At 40.3% G+C, this 19,658-nt stretch overlaps 1 protein-coding gene across 1 annotated transcript in view; it reads right to left on the bottom strand.

Moving 5' to 3' along the window:
* Positions 1-13,827: 13,827 nt before the first annotated feature.
* The window catches only part of LOC144682419 (deuterosome assembly protein 1-like), a 181,883-nt gene continuing 176,052 nt past the window's right edge, over positions 13,828-19,658 (bottom strand). Inside the window, exon 14 of the mRNA XM_078544829.1 lies at positions 13,828-14,453. Coding sequence (XP_078400955.1) covers positions 14,241-14,453 — 213 coding nt within the window. The 3' untranslated portion in view covers positions 13,828-14,240. The remainder of the gene's footprint in view (positions 14,454-19,658) is intronic.

Genomic DNA, 19,658 nt, shown 5'->3' with positions numbered 1-19,658 from the left:
GGCCTAAACAGAGACTTAAAAATTCTCAGCATAACTTGCCTCTTTTGGACTCAATACCTCTATGTGTGAAGCTCAAGAGCCCATATGCTTTGCTAATTATTCTCTCGTTATGTCCCGCTACCTTCAAAGATCGATGCACCTGGACCCACAGGCCCCTTGTTCCTGCACACTCTTTAGAACTGTGTCATTAAGTCTATATTATCTCTCCCTAACCCTTCTGCCAAAATGCATTACCTCATACTTCCCTGTATTAAATTCCATCTGCCATTTGTCTGCCCATTCTTCTAGCCTATCATTTTTTTTTTGATTCATTCATGTGGGCTTCGCTGGCTGGGCAAGCATTTATTGCCCTTCCCTAATTGCCCTTGAGAAAGTGGTGGTGAGCTGCCTTGAACCATTCTAGTCCATGTGGTGTAGGTACACCTGCAGTGCTGTTAGCAAGGGAGTTCCAGGATTTTTACCCAGTGACAGTTAAGAAACGGTGATATATTTCCAAGTCAGGATGGTGAGTGACTTGGAGGGGAACTGGAAATTCCCCTCCATCTGCTGCCCTTGTCCTTCTAGATGGTAGTGGTCGTGGGTTTGGAAGGTGCTGTCGAAGGAACCTTGGTGAATCCCTGCAGTGCATCTAATAGATGGTGTACACTGCTGCTACTGTGCGTCGGTGGTGGAGGGAGTGAATGTTTGTGGATGTGCTGCCAATCAAGCTGGTTGCTTTGTCCTGGATGGTGTCAAGCTTCTTTAGTGTTGTGGGAGCTGCACCCATCTAGGCAAGTGGGGAGCATTCCATCTCACTCTTGACTTGTGCCTTGTAGATGGTGGACAGGCTTTGGGGAGTCAGGAGGTGGGTTATTCGACACACGATTCCTAGCCTCTGACCTGTTCTTGTAGCCACAGTATTTATATGGCTAGCCCAATTCAGTTTCTGGTCAATGGTAACCCCCCAAGATGTGGATAGTGGGGGATTCAGTGATGGTTATGCCATTGAATGCCAAGGGGCGATGGTTCGATTCTCTCTTGTTGGAGATGGTCATTGCCTGACGCTTGTATGGTACGAATGTTACTTGTCAGCGCAAGCCTGGATATTGTCCAGGTCTTGCTGCATTTGGACATGGACTGCTGCAGTATCTGAGGAGTCGCGAATGGTGCTGAACATCATGCAATCATCAGCGAACATCCCCCCCATCTGACCTTATGATGGAAGGAAGGTCATTGATGAAACAGCTGAAGATGTTTGGGCCGAGGACACTACCCTGAGAAACTCCGGCGGTGATGTCCTGGAGCTGAGATGACTGACCTCCAACAACCACAACCATCTTCCTTTGTGCTAGGTATGACTCCAACAGTGGAGAGTTTCCCCCTGATTGTTCTTTTACAGCCGATTGGTATCATCCTTATTGTTTGTCATACCTCCAAGTTGAGTATCATCAGCAAATTTTTAAATTTTACCCCGTATTGCAACATTCAAGTTATTTACATATATCGAAATAGCAGTGGTCCTAGCACTGACCATTGGGAATCACCACTGTCCACTATCCTCCAGCCTGAAATTTAGGGAAGAGAGTGGTGTAGTGGTATTGTCATTGGACTAGTAATCCAGAGGCCTAAACTAATGCTCTGGGGACACCATGGTGGAATTTACTTTCAATTAATTACATCTGGAATTGAAAGTTAGTCTCAGTGTTGGTGACCATGAAACTATTATCAATTGCCGTAAAAACCCATCTGGTTCACTAATGTTCTTTAGGGAAGGAAATCTGCCGTCCTTATCCGGTCTGGTCTATGTGTAACTCCAGATCCATGGCAATGTGGTTGACTCTTAAATGACCTCTGAATGGCCTAGTAAGCCACTCAGTTCAAGAGGATTGGAGCTGGGCAACAAATGCTAGCCTTGCTAGCAACTCCCACGTCCCATGAAAGAATAAATGAAACAAAAATTCAACCATTTACCACAAGTCAATGTTTTCTGCTCTTAAGCCAATTTTAAAAATCCAAGTTGACTCTGATTCTCCTATTCCATGAGCCTCAATTTTGTCAACCAGCCTTTTATGTCAAACACTTTATTAAAATCCATATAGACAACATCCACTGCATTCCCTTCATCAAAAAAATCAATTATATTAGTCAAACATATTCTGCCTGTTACAAATCTATAATGGCTATTCTTAATTAACTCAAACCCCTCCAAGTGCCTGTTCATTTTTCCCTGATATTGTTTCTTAAACATTACCCACGATTGGGTTCCACAGGGATCGGTGTTGGGTCCCTTGCTTTTTGTGGTATATATAAACGATTTAGACTTGAATGTAGAAGGGTTGATCAGTAAGTTCGCAGATGACAGGAAAATTGGTGGGGTGGTAAATAATGAGGAGGATTTCCTTAGATTACAGGAGGACATAGACGGGCTGGTCAGATGGGCTGATTGGTGGCAAATGGAATTTAATCCGGATAAGTGTGAGGTGATGCACTTGGGCAGGACAAACAAGGCACAGGAATACACGATGATTGGTAGGACCCTGGGAAGTACTGAGGATCAGAGGGACCTTGTTGTGCATGTCCACCAGTCCCTTAAAGTAGCAGGACAGGTAGATAAGGTGGTTAAGAAGGCATATGGGATACTTGCCTTTATTAGCCGAGGCATAGAATATGAGAGCAGGGAGGTTATGCTGGAACTGTGTAAAACACTGGTTAGGCCACAGCTAGAGTATTGCGTGCAGTTCTGGAATCCACATTATAGGAAGGATGTGATTGCACTAGAGAGAGTGCAGAGGAGATTTACCAGGATGTTGCCTGGGCTGGAGAATTTTAGTTATGAGGAGAGATTGGATAGACTGGGGTTATTTTCCCTGGAGCAGAGGAGATTGAGGGGGACCTGATTGAGGTGTATAAAATTATGAGGGGCATAGATAGAGTAGACAGGAAGGAACTTTTCCCTTGGCGGAGGGATCAATAACCAAGGGGCAGGAGGTTCAGAAGGGATATGAGGAAGAACTTTTTCACCCAGAGACTGGTGGGAATGTGGAACTCACTGCCTGAAAGGGTGGTAGAGGCAGACACCCTCATAACATTTAAGAAGTATTTGGATGTGCAGTTGCGATGCCATGGCATACAAAGCTACAGGCCTAGTGCTGGAAAATGGGATTAGAATAGTTAGGCACTTGTTTGATCAGCGCAGACTTGATCGGCCAAAGGGCCTTTTTCTGCGCTGTAGAGCTCTATGACTTTATGATTGATGTTAAACTGACAGGCCTGTCCTTACTAGGAATGTCCTTACATCCTTTCCTGAGCAAGGGTGTCATATTTACCACTTTCCAACCCTCTAGCATCTCCCCCATATCTAGGGAACAGTGAAAGATTACAGCAAGCCCTTCCACTATGTCCAGCCTCCACTTCCCGGAGCAACCTGGGTTGCAAGCCATCCAGGTGACCAATCCACTCTAAACATAGCCAGCCTTTCCAGTACAGCCTATCAATTTTTACCCCATCCATTACCTGCACCATCTCTACTTCTACTGATATTTTGTCATAATCCTTATCCTTAGTAAACACTGAAACAAAACACAAAGTGTGGTAGAGGCAGATTGAGTCATGGCTTTCGAAAGGCATTTGGTTAAGCAGTTGGAGAGAAAAAAAAACTTGCAAGTCAGAGGGAAAGGGCCGGGTAGTGGGACTAGCAGAGTTGCTTTTGCCAAGAGCTGGTACAGGCATGACAGGCCAAATGGCTTCCTTCTGTGCTGCAACCATTCCATGATTCTATAGAGACATGGTGCAGGAGGGAGAGCTTCAGATTTCTGGGATATTGGGACCAGTTGTATGACAGGAGGGACCTGAAGTTAATGGGTCGCGCTTAAACAGAGCTGGGACCAATATCGTCATGGGTAGCTTAACTATTGCTGTGGGGGAGAATTTAAAACAATTTACCAGGGATTTTATATCAAAATGTGCCATTAAAAAGTAGAAACAAAGTACACAGAAGTTTGGGAGACAGTTAGAAATAATACAGAATTAGGTGGGATCAAAGAAACTACAAAGAGGTTAAAGTTGAATTTGGAGTACATGCTTATAAATACACATAAAAGAGTGGTTAATAAAGTTGGTGAACTGTAGATGCAATTGGCCATGCGGGACTGTGATATAATGGTGATAAATGAGATTTGCTTCAAAGAAGTGGATGATTGGATGTTTAATGACCTGGATACAAGGAATTCTATTCACTCTAAGATCTTTGCCATCAAGGTCAAGAGACTTGAACAAGCTCATCAGTCCTTCATGTTTCACCTTATCAAATGCCGTATCATAATTGATAAAATACATGAATACATCTTTTTTCATCTCAATGGCGCTTTTAGGTAGCATGTGTACCATAAAGGTAACATTTTTCATTCCTCTATCTTCTACAAAACCACACTGAATGCTGAAATTCCTTACTTCATCTTGTTCCTGGCCCTATTCATCAGTACTTGAAAAAGGATCTTAGTAATGTGACTCATCAGACTGATGGTGTGATGGAGTTCACATTCAATTGCTCCTGGTTTTTTAGGGAATGCAATAAATATTGATTTACTTAAATTTTCTGGGATTTCTCCCGTGTTGTAAACTTCATTAAAGATGAGAGTCAGTTTGTCTATTCCAAAGTCTTCTAAACTTTTTATTTGTTCAGTGATTATTTCATCTGGTCTTTATCGTTTTTCATCTTATTTATTGCTATTCTTACTTTTGTCTTTCATGATCTTTGGACCATCCATGTTTTTCTTAATTGTTGGCTTTCCTTCTTGTCTCTTGTCCTTAAATAAGGCTTGTATGTATTCAGTACACCTTGCAAGCACTTGACCTCTTTCAATGATAACTTCCCTGTGTTTCCCTTTGATACATCTGCCAGATGTATACCCAACTTTTCCTCTGATTGCTCTAATGTCTTTATGCATTGTTCTTGAGCCTGTGTTTTTACATTTTTCTATTCCTTCACATTCTTTTGTTCAACCACTTTTCCTTCTTTTCAACACATTTTTGTTTGATCCTTTTCTCCAATTCCTGAAAGTTCCGTCGGCCTATTTGCTTTACCTTCCTCTGTGCGTCATCAGGACCAATATTTCATCTGCCATCCATTTTTGGTTCTTTCCCTTTTCTTTAATTGAAGTGGTGCTTTTTGATGATTCTAACATTGATGCTTTGAACAATTCCCATGTTGAGTGGTTTCCTTGGTCTTCAAGCTGTTTGAAACAGTTTTGAACTTCCGCTTTAAATTCTACTTTAATTGAGCTCTCTGAATTGACTAGTTTATAAGCAAGTTTCTTTAATGTGCCTTTTTTTTCAACTTCCTTAGCTTTATTTTAATGGTGCAAACTACAAAGTACATAGTCTACATATCTTAGAGTGATTAAAAAAAAAACTTTATTGGGAACAAACTATAGCCATAAAAATTGAGATCAATCTAAGTGATTTTGTGAAAATTAGAAGAAGAGTCAGACAGGGGTGTGTTTTCTCCCTAGATTTATTAAATTTGCATTGTGAAAGTATTCTTGGCAAGATTGAAGACCTTCCTGGATTACCAGTTGGAAGCTACAACCTTAATAAGATATGCTGATGATACTGTTCTTATTGTCGACCCTGAAGAGGAACTGCAAAAGATTTTGATATAGTGAGTGAAAAAAAATTGTAAGAAAACAAAATGTTTAGTAGTGCCCAAACAGAAAATCATACCAGAATGTAAGATCACAGCGAAGAATGAAAATATCGAACAGGTAGACAAATTTTGTTACCTAGGAGGAATGTTAACATTAGACGGAAAGTGTGACCAAGAAATAAGATGAAGGATTGGAATGGCCAAAGGTGCATTTAAAAAAATGGAAAAGATTATGATCAACTCAGAATTAGCCACGAAAACAAAGCTGGGAATCCTGGAATGCTACATCACACCAATTTTGACGTACGGAAGCGAGTGTTAGATGATCAGTGTAGCAATGCAGAGAAGAATTGAGGCTGCAGAGTTGTGGTCTTTGAGGTGAATAATGAAGATAACTTGGATAAGTCACACTACCAATGAAGAGGTGCTAGTAAAATCTGAGACCAAAAGAACTCTACTGACCAAGATCAGGAAGAGACAGTTGGAAGTTCTTGGGCACATAATAAGAAATCATGATTTAGAAAGTCTGAGGCTGATGGGAAAGATCAATGGTAAAAGAGTTTGAGATAGAGAAAGAACAATTTTTTAAAGAACCTTGTAAACTGGATGAATGTACCACCAACAAAGATGATCTACGCCTCTAGGACAAGTTTAACATGGAGGTCCATGGACGGCAACGGCCTTTAGGGCATGGTACCTGAAGAGGGAGACAAGGAATTCAAGAAAGACAAGCAAGACAAAAAAAGAGGTGTAGCAGTTTTGATTCAGGAAAATATTACATACTAGAAAGAGAGATTGTATCCAATTGTTTTTACAAGTTGCTACTGAGTCTACTTCCATCACCCTTTCAGGCAGTGCACTTAGGTGCTGCAGGAAAGAATTCCTCCTCCCCTCTTAACCTTTTGCTGCTTACCTTAAACCTGTGTTCCCTGGTTACCGAGCCTTGTGCCTTTATTTACTGTCAACCCTCAAAATTTTGAACATCTTTCGTAAATCTCTCTATAAACTCCCCTTAACCGCCATTACAAACCAATGAGTCATTTGTTTTAAGCTGGCAGCCGCAACTGCTAGGTATGTTAGGGGCTTATATTGGGTCATTTGTGCGCTGGAAATGCTTTGACTGTTTGATGGGTGGTGAAGTTGATTAGGGACCAAAAATATCTGTTGATAAAGGCAAAAGAAATGGTTAAACTGGCTAAAGGAGTACTTTGCATTTCTGTTTACCAAGGAACAGGACTTTTCCAAGGCTGTGATAAACAAGGAGGTTGCTGGGATGTTGGGTAAAATAAAGATCAAAAAAGAGAAAGTACCAAAGAGGTTGACGGTACTTAAAGTGGATAAGTTACCATGTCTGGATGGGATGCAGCATGGGTTGTTGATGGAAGTAGGGGTAGAAATTACGAAGGTGCTAGCTACTTTTTTTTTAAGAGTCGGAACTTGCAAATATTACACCCTTGTTTAGAAAAGGGAAGAAGAATAAACCTGGCAATTACTGGCCAGTCAGTTTAATGTTGGTGGAGGAGAAGCTTTTAGAAACAATAATCTAGGAGAAAATTAGTCATCATTTAGACAAGCATGGATTAATAAGGGAGAGCATCATGGATCTGTTCAGCGCAATAGTGTTTTACTAACTTGACAGTTTTTTTGATGAGATAACAGAAATGATAGATGAGGGCAATGCAAATGATGTTGTGCAAATGGACTTTCAAAAGGCATTTAATAAAGTGCCACATGTTAGGCTTGTTAACATAATTGAAGCCCATGGAATAAAAGGGAAATAGCAGCAGATACAAAATTGGCTAAGGAATAGAAAACAGCTGTGGTGACTCCCTGTTTTTTGGACTGGAGTGAGGTATACAGTGGAGTTCCCCAGAGTTGAGAACCATTGCTGTTTTTGATCTGTATTCGTGGCTTGAACGTGGGGAATACAGGGCACAATTTCAAAATTTGCAGATGGCAGAAATCTTAGAAGTGTAGGAAACAGTGAAAAAGGTAACCATGGACAGGCAGGTGGAATGTGAAGTCACATGGCAGTGAAATTCAACACAGAAAAGCAGGAGGTGATGTATTTTGGTAGGAAATGGAGAGACACAATACAAGGCATATGGTACAACTTTAAAGGGGTATAACAACAGAGATGAGGGAGGTTTGGTGCACAAATTTTTGAAGGTGGCAGGACAGGTTGACAAAGCATTTAATAAAGCATATGAATTCCTGGACATTATAAATAGAGGCACAGATTACAACAGTTGGGAACTTTCACTAAACCTATATAAAACACTAGTTCTACCCCAGCTGGAGTAATATGTTCAGTTCTGCGTACCACACTTTAGGAACGATGTGAAGGCTTTGAAGAGGATGTAGAGATTTACAGGAATGGTCCCAGGGATGAGAGATTGCAGTTACATGTAAGACTAGAGAGGTTAAGGTTCTCCATTGGGCAGAGAAATGTGAGAGGAGATTTGATAGAGGTGTTTAAAATCAAGAAAGATTTAGATAGTGTAAATAAAGAGAACCTGTTTCCAATAGCTCAAAGATTAATAACCAGATGGCACAGATTTAAGGTGATTGGCAAAAGAAGCAGAAGAACCATGAGGAAAAACTTTTTAATGAATGTGTGCTTAGGATTTAGAATGCACTGCCTGATAGGGAGGTGAATATAGGTTGAATAGCAGTCTTCAAAAGGAAATCTGATATATATTTGAAGGAGAAAACATTGCAGGGACCTAGGGAAAGAGTAGGGGAGTGAGACTAAAAGGGAAAAGAGATAAAAATGCAATATCAAACAGCAAACAAGCAATCGGAGATAGAGAAAAACTAGATGAATAACAAGGTTTAACACATTTCAACTAAGTTTAAAGGGTATATGTTAAGGCCTGAATTTCTGTGGATAAATAGAGATTTAGCAACAGCAACAACTTTCATTTATATAATGTCTTTGTAAGAAAAGTCACTTCACAGGAGCATTATAAAACTAAATACGTCACTGACCCACATTAGGAGATGTTAGAGCAGATGAGCAAAAGCTTGGTCAAAGAGGTAGGTCTTGTATTAAAGAAGGAAAGAGAGGTGGTAGAGACAGAGAGGTTTAGGAGGGAATTCTAGAGCTTTGGACCAAGGAAGCTGAAGACACGGCTGCCAATGGGGGAGTGATTAAAATCGGGGATGCTCAAGAGGCCAGAATTAGAGGGTATCTGAGAGGTTTGTGGGGCTGGAGGAGATTGCAGAGATGGGGAAGGAAGATGGGTAGCCATGGAGGGATTTGAAAATAAGGATGAGACTTAACTGCGAGATATTGTAGGCCAGTGAACACAGGGATGTTATATGAAAGGGACTTGATGCAAATTAAGATGGGCAGCAGAATTTTGGATGACCTCAAGACTACAAAGAGTAGATGTGGGAGGCCAGCCAGCAGTACATTGTAATAGTCAAGTCTAGAGGCAACAAGGGCATGGATGGGCGTTCCAGCAACAGGTGAGCTGAGTCAGGGTGGGTTTGGGGAATCATAGAATATTGTGGAGGCAGAAATAGGCAGTCTTAGTGTGGATGTGTGGTTGATAGCTCATCGTGTGGTCAAATATGACACCAAGCTGGCAGTCTAATTTAGCCTCAGATAGTTGTCAGGGAGTGGAATGGAGTTGGTGGTTAGGGAGTGGAGTTTTTGGCAGGGATTGAGGACAATATTTAGTTGGTTGAAATTTCTGCTCATGTAGTACTGGATGTCAGGCAAGCAGTCTGACAATTTCTAGACAGCGGACTGGTTGAGAGAGATGGTGGTGAGGTTGAGCTGGCTGTCATCAGCTACATGTAGAGACTGACATTGCATTTCTAGATAATGTCACAGAAGGGCAGAATGTAGATGAGAAATAGGAGGCCATAGATAGATCGTTGGTGTAATGGTGCAAGAGCAGGATGAGAAGTCATTGTTAGTGACTCTCTGGCTACGATAAGAGTGGAACCAGACAAATACATTTCCACCCAGCTGGATGACAATGGAGAAACACTGGAAGAGGATTGTGCGGTCAACTGTGTTGAAGGCTGAAGACAGGTCAAGAAGGATAAGGAGGGATAACTTACCTTTGTCACAGTCATATAGGATGGCTCTTGATAAGAGCTGATTTGGTGCTATGGCAGGGAAGGAAACCTGATTGGAAGGATTCAAACATGAAGTTTTTGGAAAGATAGGCATGGATTTGGGAGGCAATAACACATTCAAGGACTTTGGAGAGGAAAGGGAGGTTGGAGATGGGGTGGTAGTTTGCAAGAACAAGATGGGTCAAGGGTTTTTTGAGGGGAGAGGTGATGACAATAGATTTAAAGGAGCGAGTGACAGTACCTAAGAAGAGAGAACTGTTTAACAATATCAGCTAACATGGAAATCAGAAAAGAAAACTGGATACCTGCAGTTTAGTGGGAGTAGTGTCGAGAAAGCAGGAGGTACATTTCATGGAAAGTTGAGATCAGAGAGGGAATGATGAGAGAAACTATCAGGAGAGAAACTGGAGAAAGATACGAGTTCAGAGCTAGAATGGGGGGAAACCTTAGAAGAAGTTTGGCCTGGTGGACTAGGAGGAAGTAGGCAAGTGGCAAAGTCAGCTGATTGGATGGTCTCAATCTTCATGACAAAGTCCATGAGTTCCTTGGACTTATTGGAAATGAGTGTGGAGGACAGAAGGGTGGTGGGGGGGGGTTCAAGAAAACAGTTTGCAGTACAGAAAAAAAGCCAGGGGTTATCTTTGGATTCCAGGTTTATCCTGGAATAGTAAGCCATTTTGGCAGATAGGAGCAGGACCCGATTGTGCTTCATATGATTTAGCCAAATCTGACGGTGAATGACTAAACAAGTTAACGTATCCATTCAAGTCTGTGCCCCTTCAAACTTCTCTGGGGCAATTAGGGGTTGGCAATAATTGCTGGACATGCCAGCAATGGCCACATTCTATGAACAAATTTTTTTAAAAATGAGGGCCTTACTGAGGGAATGGCCAGGGTGAAAGATACTAATGATAACTGGATAATAGATTAATGATTGAGAATAATTCAGGCAAAAATAATGTTTTTAAAAAGTATATGATAAACACAGGGATTAAACATAAGAAAAATAAGAAATATAAAAATGGAAATTTAGGTGAAGATTAGGAATGTTATTAGAAAACATTAAAGAGACTAATAATCAACATAAAAGAAATTGGATTATTTTAAGCATACAAGTACGGGATAGGCAAAGAATGGATCCCCCTCCTCCTTTAGGTACCATGTCCTAAGAGGATGTTGGCGACCATGGACTTCCATTGGATTGGTCCATGATTATGCTTGGCAAAATACTGCAGTGGTTTTTCATTACCTTTTGCAGTATGGCTGACCAGGAAACTCTCCCACTCTTTACCATCTGCCATCAGTCATATTGGAAGGATTTACACGCTGATAATCAACCTGTTTGACTACATTATGCCTACATCTTTCATGGCCATCAAGTCCTGAAGTGGGACTTGAACCTGGAGCTTCTGGCCCAGAGGTGGAGATGCTGCCACAATACCTCCCGACAAAGAATGGATAGAACTGCTTAAAGATGAAGCTGGAATCTTATATTGGAGAATGAAGGAACAGCATAGTTAAGTACTTTGCTTGAGTTTGACAGAGGAAGGGAATTTGCAGTAGCACCTTAGGAGGATGTGGAAGGGCCAGTACTGGAAATAAAACTGTTAGAAAAAATAATTTGATTAAGAGTAAACAGTCACCAGGCTTAGATGGTATGTTTCCCACTACATAGGAGGACATTGTGGAAATATTCAACATAGATGTCCAAATGGAAACTTTGTCAAGGAATTGAAGAATGGCAAATGTTATACACCAGTTCAAATTTTTCTTCTAATATTTTGAGGAAATCATAGAATATAGGTAAAGAAAATGTGCTGGATGTTATCCAGATGGATTTTCAGAAGTCACTTGATAAGGCACATGTTCAAAATTTGGGTTTGTCACAAGTACCTGTTTTAGTCCTGTCAACTATTCCCTTAAATGGTCCAGTTGCTTATTCTTTTAACAATTTTGATTCCTATTTAGCTGTATCTGTTGGCATGATGGTGGAATGTGAGGATGTTACGATGGTGCACAATTTTGACGTGGACCTAGGGTTACCAACCCCCTGGATCATCTGAGAATCTCCTGGCATGAAGGATGAATCTCCTTGGCCTTCGCTAGCAAGACAGGAGAAAGATGGAGCTTCACTCCTATGGCTTGTGCCTGTGTTCTTGTCTGAGTTTGTAGTGGAAATGAATCATCTTGTGGGAACTATCCCCCTCTCCCAAATCCCCTGCCTTCCCCGCTTACACAGTTATATCAGTATTGGTAAGTGTTTACTCAGTGACCATCCAGTATTTTTGCTATGGATAATGTTGCCACATTTTGCCCAAACAAACATGACTCTTGTATGCAGCGGCCACTAGTTATGCAATGATGTTTGCAGTGCTTTGTTAATCAAATAAGAGTAGGATCAACTGTGAGGAAATTGTTGGCCATACAAGATAGAAATTTAGGGTCAGTGAGTTCTGGTCATTTGCTGCTATATAAAATAAAGCAGCTCAACAATTCTTAGCTGGCCTTTTTTCAGTGAACTGTTTTGAGTCTGTGCACAGAAAGGTTGGAGGGTTGCAGATGAAAGCGTGTGAAAGACATGCTATCTGGTTGCTGGATTATGCTATCGCATTATTAGATATTGTGCAGTATAGACATGCTCCTGAATGTAACAAAGGTGGACTGCCTATGGGAGTGACCCAAAACAATACCTAGGTAAATCTGAGGCACTTCTTTATCAAAATGTTGTTTTTCAAATCCCTGATGAGTTTGATTAAGTTTATTTCTCATTCCCTGGAGTTAACCTGTTTAAAGTTATACATACCATTTGGTTGTGTCAATGATGTTGCTAAATCCCAGATTATGTTGAATTTGCCATTCTATAGTCACAATCAACCCTGAGGTACCATGATTATTATTCCCTATAAGTATCTATGTTGCTTACAGTTCAAAACAAAATAAAACACACTTACCCTATTACACATCTGCATCAAAACTAAGACTGCCCATTTCCACCTCTGTAACATCACCCCACTTCAACCTTGCCTCACTTTATCTAATGCTGAAACTCCCATCCATGCCTTTGTTACCTCCAGACTTGATTATTCAAATTCACTCCTGAGTGGTCTCCTGTGTTCTATCCCCTGCAAAACTGAGGTCATTCAAAACATTGCTGCCCATGTCCTGACATGCACCCATCTTCTCTGTGCTTGCTAATCTACCTAAGTTCCCGGTCAAGCAATGCCTCTATTTAAGAATTTTCATTCTTATTTTTCAAATCATTTCATGAGGCCTTGGGCCTCCCCATCTCTGTTACCTCCTTAAACTCTACAACCCCTCTAGAACCCTGGGATCTGCAAATTCTGGCTTATTGAGCATTCCTGGTTTTATTCACTGCACCTTGGTACTTTATACATTCAAGTTGTTTTCTCCCCAACACTATAGAAATTCAGTGAACGTGTGACTTCTGACAGGATCAGCTTCTTTAGATTTATGCAGACATATATCCCACTGCATTGCACTTATGGCGCTGTATCACTGACGCAGAAATTTCTGGGCCAGAGTATCTTTACTCATTCCAATTTCATTCATTTTAAAAGCTGAATTCTGAAAGCAAACACATTTTCTTTTAATGGAAACAGACAAAAGAGCGGAGAGTAGGAAGGGGAGAAAAAGTGGGATATAGGTTAAGGATGAAGGGCCATCCCCTTGTTGTAGTGTGTTGTGTCGAAGGAGTTTCAGGATAAGCTGACTGAGAGCAGAACAGGTAGAGGGGAGGATCAGGGGCTCGGCAGATAGTTCAATGGGGAACAGCAAAGGTAGGGAGAGTATTAACGATGAGTAGTAGTGAGGGGTGGTAAGGAGGAAATGAGTATTGGAAATGCATAATAGCAGTGAACACAATGACAGCAAGGAGGTGGGGATGAACCATGCGCTACAGCATTACCTAATTTGGGAACCTAATTTAAGACTCCAAAGATAGGAAAATAGAATAGAATAGAAAAACAACAAAAAGCATTTGATGGAAGCATTAACCCCTTTGTCCTTGCAAACAAGCACCCCATCTCCAAACTCCTGTGACAGTAAAAACATGGCTGCAAGAATTAAATATTACATAACACAAGCTGGATGAAACACAAAACTTTTGATATGTTTTATATATAGATATAGGCTTAACTAATGTTCAATGCAGAAGGCATGTGTGTTCGTACAAAAAGTTCTTAATCATATAGTCATTCCTCGAAGTTTTCCCAAATATAACTGTTTCCCATACTCAAGATGACAATGAAAGAACATCAAATGTAAAATTGAATCTAAATCAACAGAATAATCTTTACATAAAGATATGTCCCAAAACATAGCATTATTCATATAAAAAGTTCAATCCAGAAGTTTTGAACATCTTAAATTATAGGTTTTGTGCATACAATTATTTAGTAGTTGTAGACATGCATACACTCAATTGCTGCATTAGTCATAGATGTCATGAGTCTATTAATTTACTATGTACTAAATATACTAATTTCAAGAGATCCACATTATTTTAGGTTTCTTGACAAGTGCATTTACACAATAAAGCTCTGGTATCAGGTGCATCCACTTTAGCTCCAGTATACGTTTTAACTGTGTGCTTTGAATCAGTCTGCAGTTCATCAATGTAGGAATTAAGCAGCTCCTCCAACACTTGGGCTCGTCGTTCTTCTTCTTCAAGGAAACGCTCTGTTACTGAAGAAGTGTCTGACATCTCTGTGGGCTTCTAAACATTATAAAAGTATTAAACATAATAATGGGTTAGCTGAACTATAGTGATCCCATTGAATGATTGATCTGTATTCATTATTTGAAAACCTTTATTCATCTTTTCAAAAGTAATAGTTTGCAATCTAATCACATAATTTGTAGTCATGCAGGATATTGGTTCAACATTGCTTCTTTGTTTTGGACATGGAGAATGTCATGTCAGGTAAAGATATTCCTAACTTTCAAGAAACAGACTTTATCCAATATAGACTCTTTAAAAAATTGACAATGTTCTGCAAAGATGGCCTCCAAGGGTCAAGTGACCTTTTGTGATTTCTGCACAAAGGATTAACATGCTCCTGGAAAGTCATTAAAATATAAATGTCCGTGGGTGGAAGACCCTTCCTTGAAAAGGCATTCAAAATGCGACACCACTTATGGAATTTACAGCCCCATTGTCTGGCTATGAACATGAACACGAAATCAATGGACCCCAGACTTAATTTCCCCGAGCTCGACACTTAACAAAGAGAGCTGTAGAGTAACCAGTTGTTATGATCCAAGCTGATGTTATGACTGGACAAGTCAGATCCAGGGTGGAACCAGGTTTGATAGATCTTAACTTTTATTTTTTGTTTAGAAATGTGGATGGCGGCTACTGAACAGAGTCACAGTGTCTGCTGATGTACTTTTAACAAAAGAATAAAACATTTATTAAACAAGAAAAAGATTAACTATATTACAATACTCCTTCACCCACAATCATACCTTTACAGATATACACAGATTCGTAAGAATTACACAAGTTACAAAAAATCTATCTTCTCCGCTAATGTTCACAGTAAGTATACAGTCCATATAAACCAATAGGCGACCTGTGGTCAGACACACCACACTCCAAGATCAAATGACAGATGCCACCCAAAGCAGTGCTATGAATCTCTCATCATCTCCTCCCAGACACTTTTCATACCATGAGCCAACGGTTTCACGGAACTCCGTCTTTCTCCTGAGGGTTTCCAATCTCAATGCTCGAAGAACTTACTCTGGAATCTTCTCCCAAACAATGCTTTCACTCGGTCATCTTCCACAAGGATCCACCTCCAGGGTTTCAACCTCTCCTTCTGATGTTCCTTTCCCCGGATTACCATGTTCATTCAAGCTTTGCCTTCCACGCACCGCCTCTCAGATACTCAACTGTGCCAACAAAACACCACTGCTTCACAGGCCTGCAGTAAGGAGTCAACAACCTCTGGGTGTATCCTCAGATCTTCTGGCCTTTTGCAAGCCCACTTTGCCTTAATTCTCCTCCCTGCAGCTTTCTCTCTTTAATTCAGAGCCTTTTCCTCTGTTCCTTACTCTAACTTCACTGAACAGGATTTGTGCCAGATTCCTATCCTTGTCCTTTGACTTAATCTAAAAGTCCTTTTGGGACCTTTCTCCTTTTCCTTTAGCGCCTGCTCTCTGCAGTTCCCTCTCCCAGTAGACTGCTGACAACTGGGTATCCCCCTTGAGATCTAGAACTCACTTGACATTCACTGTTACTTTAACCTAAGAGCAACTAATCTAAGGTTCTTAAACTTGTTTTCCTCAGCAATCTGCTAGTATGTCCTGCTAGGGAGAAACTTAAACTGCTCTATTCACCTTAAAGCACAATCACCAACTGAACTCAAAATGCTTTCTGTTTTTCTGTCTCTGTGGGTCCCCTGTTGCTAGGCGGGTAGTTTTTCCTACTTTGTTTTAACTTCCCTAAACCATTTGAAGGGTCATAAAACCTCATTAAAATGCAGGTATACAAACAAACCCACAGACTTGCAGGTAACATGTTAAAGTGGAACAAAAATCCAGGTTTTAGTTTTTTAACACACAAATAAAAAAATGAAATTAAACTTAAACTTAAAACTATAGCTTATTCCTAACACCCACCAATACAGATATAACTTATTTAAAATTAAATCTAGTTCCTAGCACAGTTTATCACAAGCAGGTGTGAACAGCCACTATTCATCATCCAATGTGTAACAATGGCTTCTAATTTTAATTCATTTTTGTGGACAACAGATGTATTGATCATGTGGTCAGATAATTGAAACTGATTTCAGATAGCAAATCTTATTACTCCAAGAACTAGCCAGAAACAGGTAAGTCTGGAGACCAACAGGACACATGAGGGGCCATTCCTCTGGCAAGAAGAATGGACAACCAGTCAACCCAGGTAGTGAGAGAGAGAGAGAGAGAGAGAGGAAGGGAGAGGAGAGGGGCTAACTTGCCTTCATCTGCAAAGATTAATCTCTACAGAAATCTGGCCACAATTTTGTCTGGAAACCCAGAGGCTACCAACTTCCATTCATGAAAGAACCTCGAGAGACAACCCATTCAGGCCTGCAGTTCACTTTTTGTATTTAAGCCCCATATAACAAGGCACTCCAAATCATATTCTTGATAATTCTTTTGAGATTGTTATTCATTCATATGCTGAGCAATTCTTTATGTTTGAAGAATGCATTCTTTGCCATTGCTATTCTAGTTAGCATGTAGGTACAGCAACCAATTAGGAAGGCAAATGGCATGCTGGCCTTTATTGTAAGGGGATTGGAGTACAGGAAAAAAAAAGTAATGCTAGCATTGTACAGGGCTTTGGTGAGACCACATCTGGAATAGTGTGTGCAGTTTTGGTCTCCATAGTTAAGGATGATATACTTGCACTGGAGGCAGTACAGCAAAGGTTCATTAAATTGGTTGCTGGGATGAGGGAGTTGACCCATGGTGTGAGGCGGAGTAAACTGGGCCTATGTTCTCTGGAGTTTAGAAGAATGAGAAGCGATCTTAATGAAGGGGCTTGATAGGGTAGACTCAGATAATTTCTGCTGATCGGGAAATCTAACATGGGGACAAAATCTCAGGATAAGGGGCCAATCATTTAGGACTGAGGTGAGGAGAAATTACTTCACTCAAAAGGTTGTGAATCTTTAGAATTCTCTATTGAATGGTGGAGCATGCTCAATGGGCCATATGGTCTATTTCTGCTCCTATTTCTTGTGTTCTGAATGTTCTTGTGTACAGTTGTAGAAGAAGCAGTAAGCTCAGACTGACGGTATCAAAGAGAGGCACAGCGGTCTTAAAACATAAGGAAGGTTCTGAGATTAGTTTAATAACTGATTTATATGTGCAGAATGATTTTGGAGAAAATGTCTGTACGATGGAGTAAAAGAATGATCTTCAACTTTTTTTTTCGTTCATGGGCGTCGCTGGCTAGGCTAGCATTTATTGCCCATCCCTAATTGCCCTTGTTCAGAGGGTATTTAAGAGTCACCCACATAGCTGTGGGTCTGGAGTCACATGTAGGCCAGACCAGGTAAGGACAGCAGATTTCCTTCCCTAAAGGACATTAGTGAATTAGATAGGTTTTTATGACAATTGACAATGGTTTCATGGTCATCATACTTTTAATTAAAAAATCTGGAATTGAATTCAAGTTCCACCATGGTGGGATTTGAACCCCAGAACATTACCCTGGGTCTCTGAGTTACTAGCCCAGTGACACCGCCACTATGCCACCACCTCCCTCTTAACTGAGACATTGGTAGTTGCGGAAGAGATTTGCATGTTAGCCAGCAACTGAGTTGCATTTGTTCCCAAAGGAAAATTGAGACCCCAAGGCTCTTTTGGCAGCAGAAACAATTATTGATTAGTTGAATGTCTCCCGAATGAACTGTGAACACAATCAGCATGACTCATGTACTACTTCATTAGAGAGATGCAGCCTTGTCAGACATTTTCAAGCGGTCACAATGAAGTAACTCTGTCTAAATTTGTAGACAGGGAAACATGGCTACCAGTTGATAGGGCTTGGAGGCCAAAAATGGTACTTATTTATCATGACATTTATGGGCTGGCTCTCCTATTCCTCCTCCTTTTTCTCCTCATAGCAGAGTAACGGGGGAGGTTTAAGAGAAAGCCCATTGATTCCTGAAATCCAGTGTACAAGGTTAAAGTTAAAATCACTCAAAACTTGGGGAAAGAAAATTAAAATGTTTGTTAAAAATGTGGTTCCAAGGAAAGGGCACATCAGCTCATGCAATTTGCTCTGGGCTTTTTATGGCCTTCAGCAATGCATCACTTAAAGCTTGGCACAAGCAGATCTCAATGGCCCAGATTTTGTGCTCAATAATGAAGTGATGGCACTCACCACTAACCTCAAACAAAATTACCCACAAAGATCTAGCATGGTCTGTGGATTGTATTTCACTTTTCCTGACATTAATTTCATTCTTGCAGCAACAAGGGAGCTGCAGCATCTAGCAACAGTGATGTCATCAAGCAGGCTTAGCAGCAAAACATATTGAAGGATTCTCACTGACAGCAAGCGAGGAATAAAAAGCATTAATGGTCATTCACTTTTTACAAATTTTACAGAATGTGAAATAAAGATACATGGGATTAAGTTTGAAGCTGAAATATCATGCTGTTTCAAAAAAAGTAATCTTTAATACTTTAAAAATCAATGGAATTTTAGTCATAATGGATAAATTTGATATTCCACAATATGCAAAAAGTGTTTCAGGACAAGAGAGGTTATTCAGCAGTAATTATGAAATAGTATACCGTTCAAAACCCAGTTAAACCTCATTCTACAAATCTTAATTTTTCAGGGAATTTTACAGCAAGCTTAGAGCGTAAAAAGTGAATGTTTATGTCAATTCAAATACTTTCTAAGATTTCCATCTATGAGGACTTCACTAGCGCACCCTGTGGAGGAACAGGGAATTACTGGCAGCAACTTTTGGATTTTTGTGTTTAACTGCACATGTGCGGACAGTAGAAGTTACAGTCAGTTTCACAAAGTAATAATGGCAAAAACTGACAGTTTCACCATCATTACAATCGCAAACATTCGTTCCCCAAGGTGGTGTTCTCAGCAGGCAGAGTCCTGGAGGAAGGTTTTGTTCTACATATACAAAACAGGGTTCTCTGTAAACCTTTTTCCAATGAATCATTTTATTTATCAAAAATTAACTCGATAAAAATTGCAACCAAATTAGATGAAAGCAAAGTAAAATATTTAGACTGCTGGTAGAATTTTAATTTACTTTATTCTATTTTGTAATCCTTTCAGCTTGGCTTACTACTATGTTAGATGAGGTTTTTTCAGCAGCATTAGTCTTTAGGCTCTTAATAAAGTCAATCCTTTTGAGGTTTACAGTCTGGCAACATAACAACA

Source organism: Cetorhinus maximus, chromosome 7 (assembly GCF_964194155.1).
Source record: "Cetorhinus maximus chromosome 7, sCetMax3.hap1.1, whole genome shotgun sequence".
Classification (NCBI taxonomy): domain Eukaryota; kingdom Metazoa; phylum Chordata; class Chondrichthyes; order Lamniformes; family Cetorhinidae; genus Cetorhinus; species Cetorhinus maximus.
This window is presented reverse-complemented; position numbering and strand designations above follow the sequence as displayed.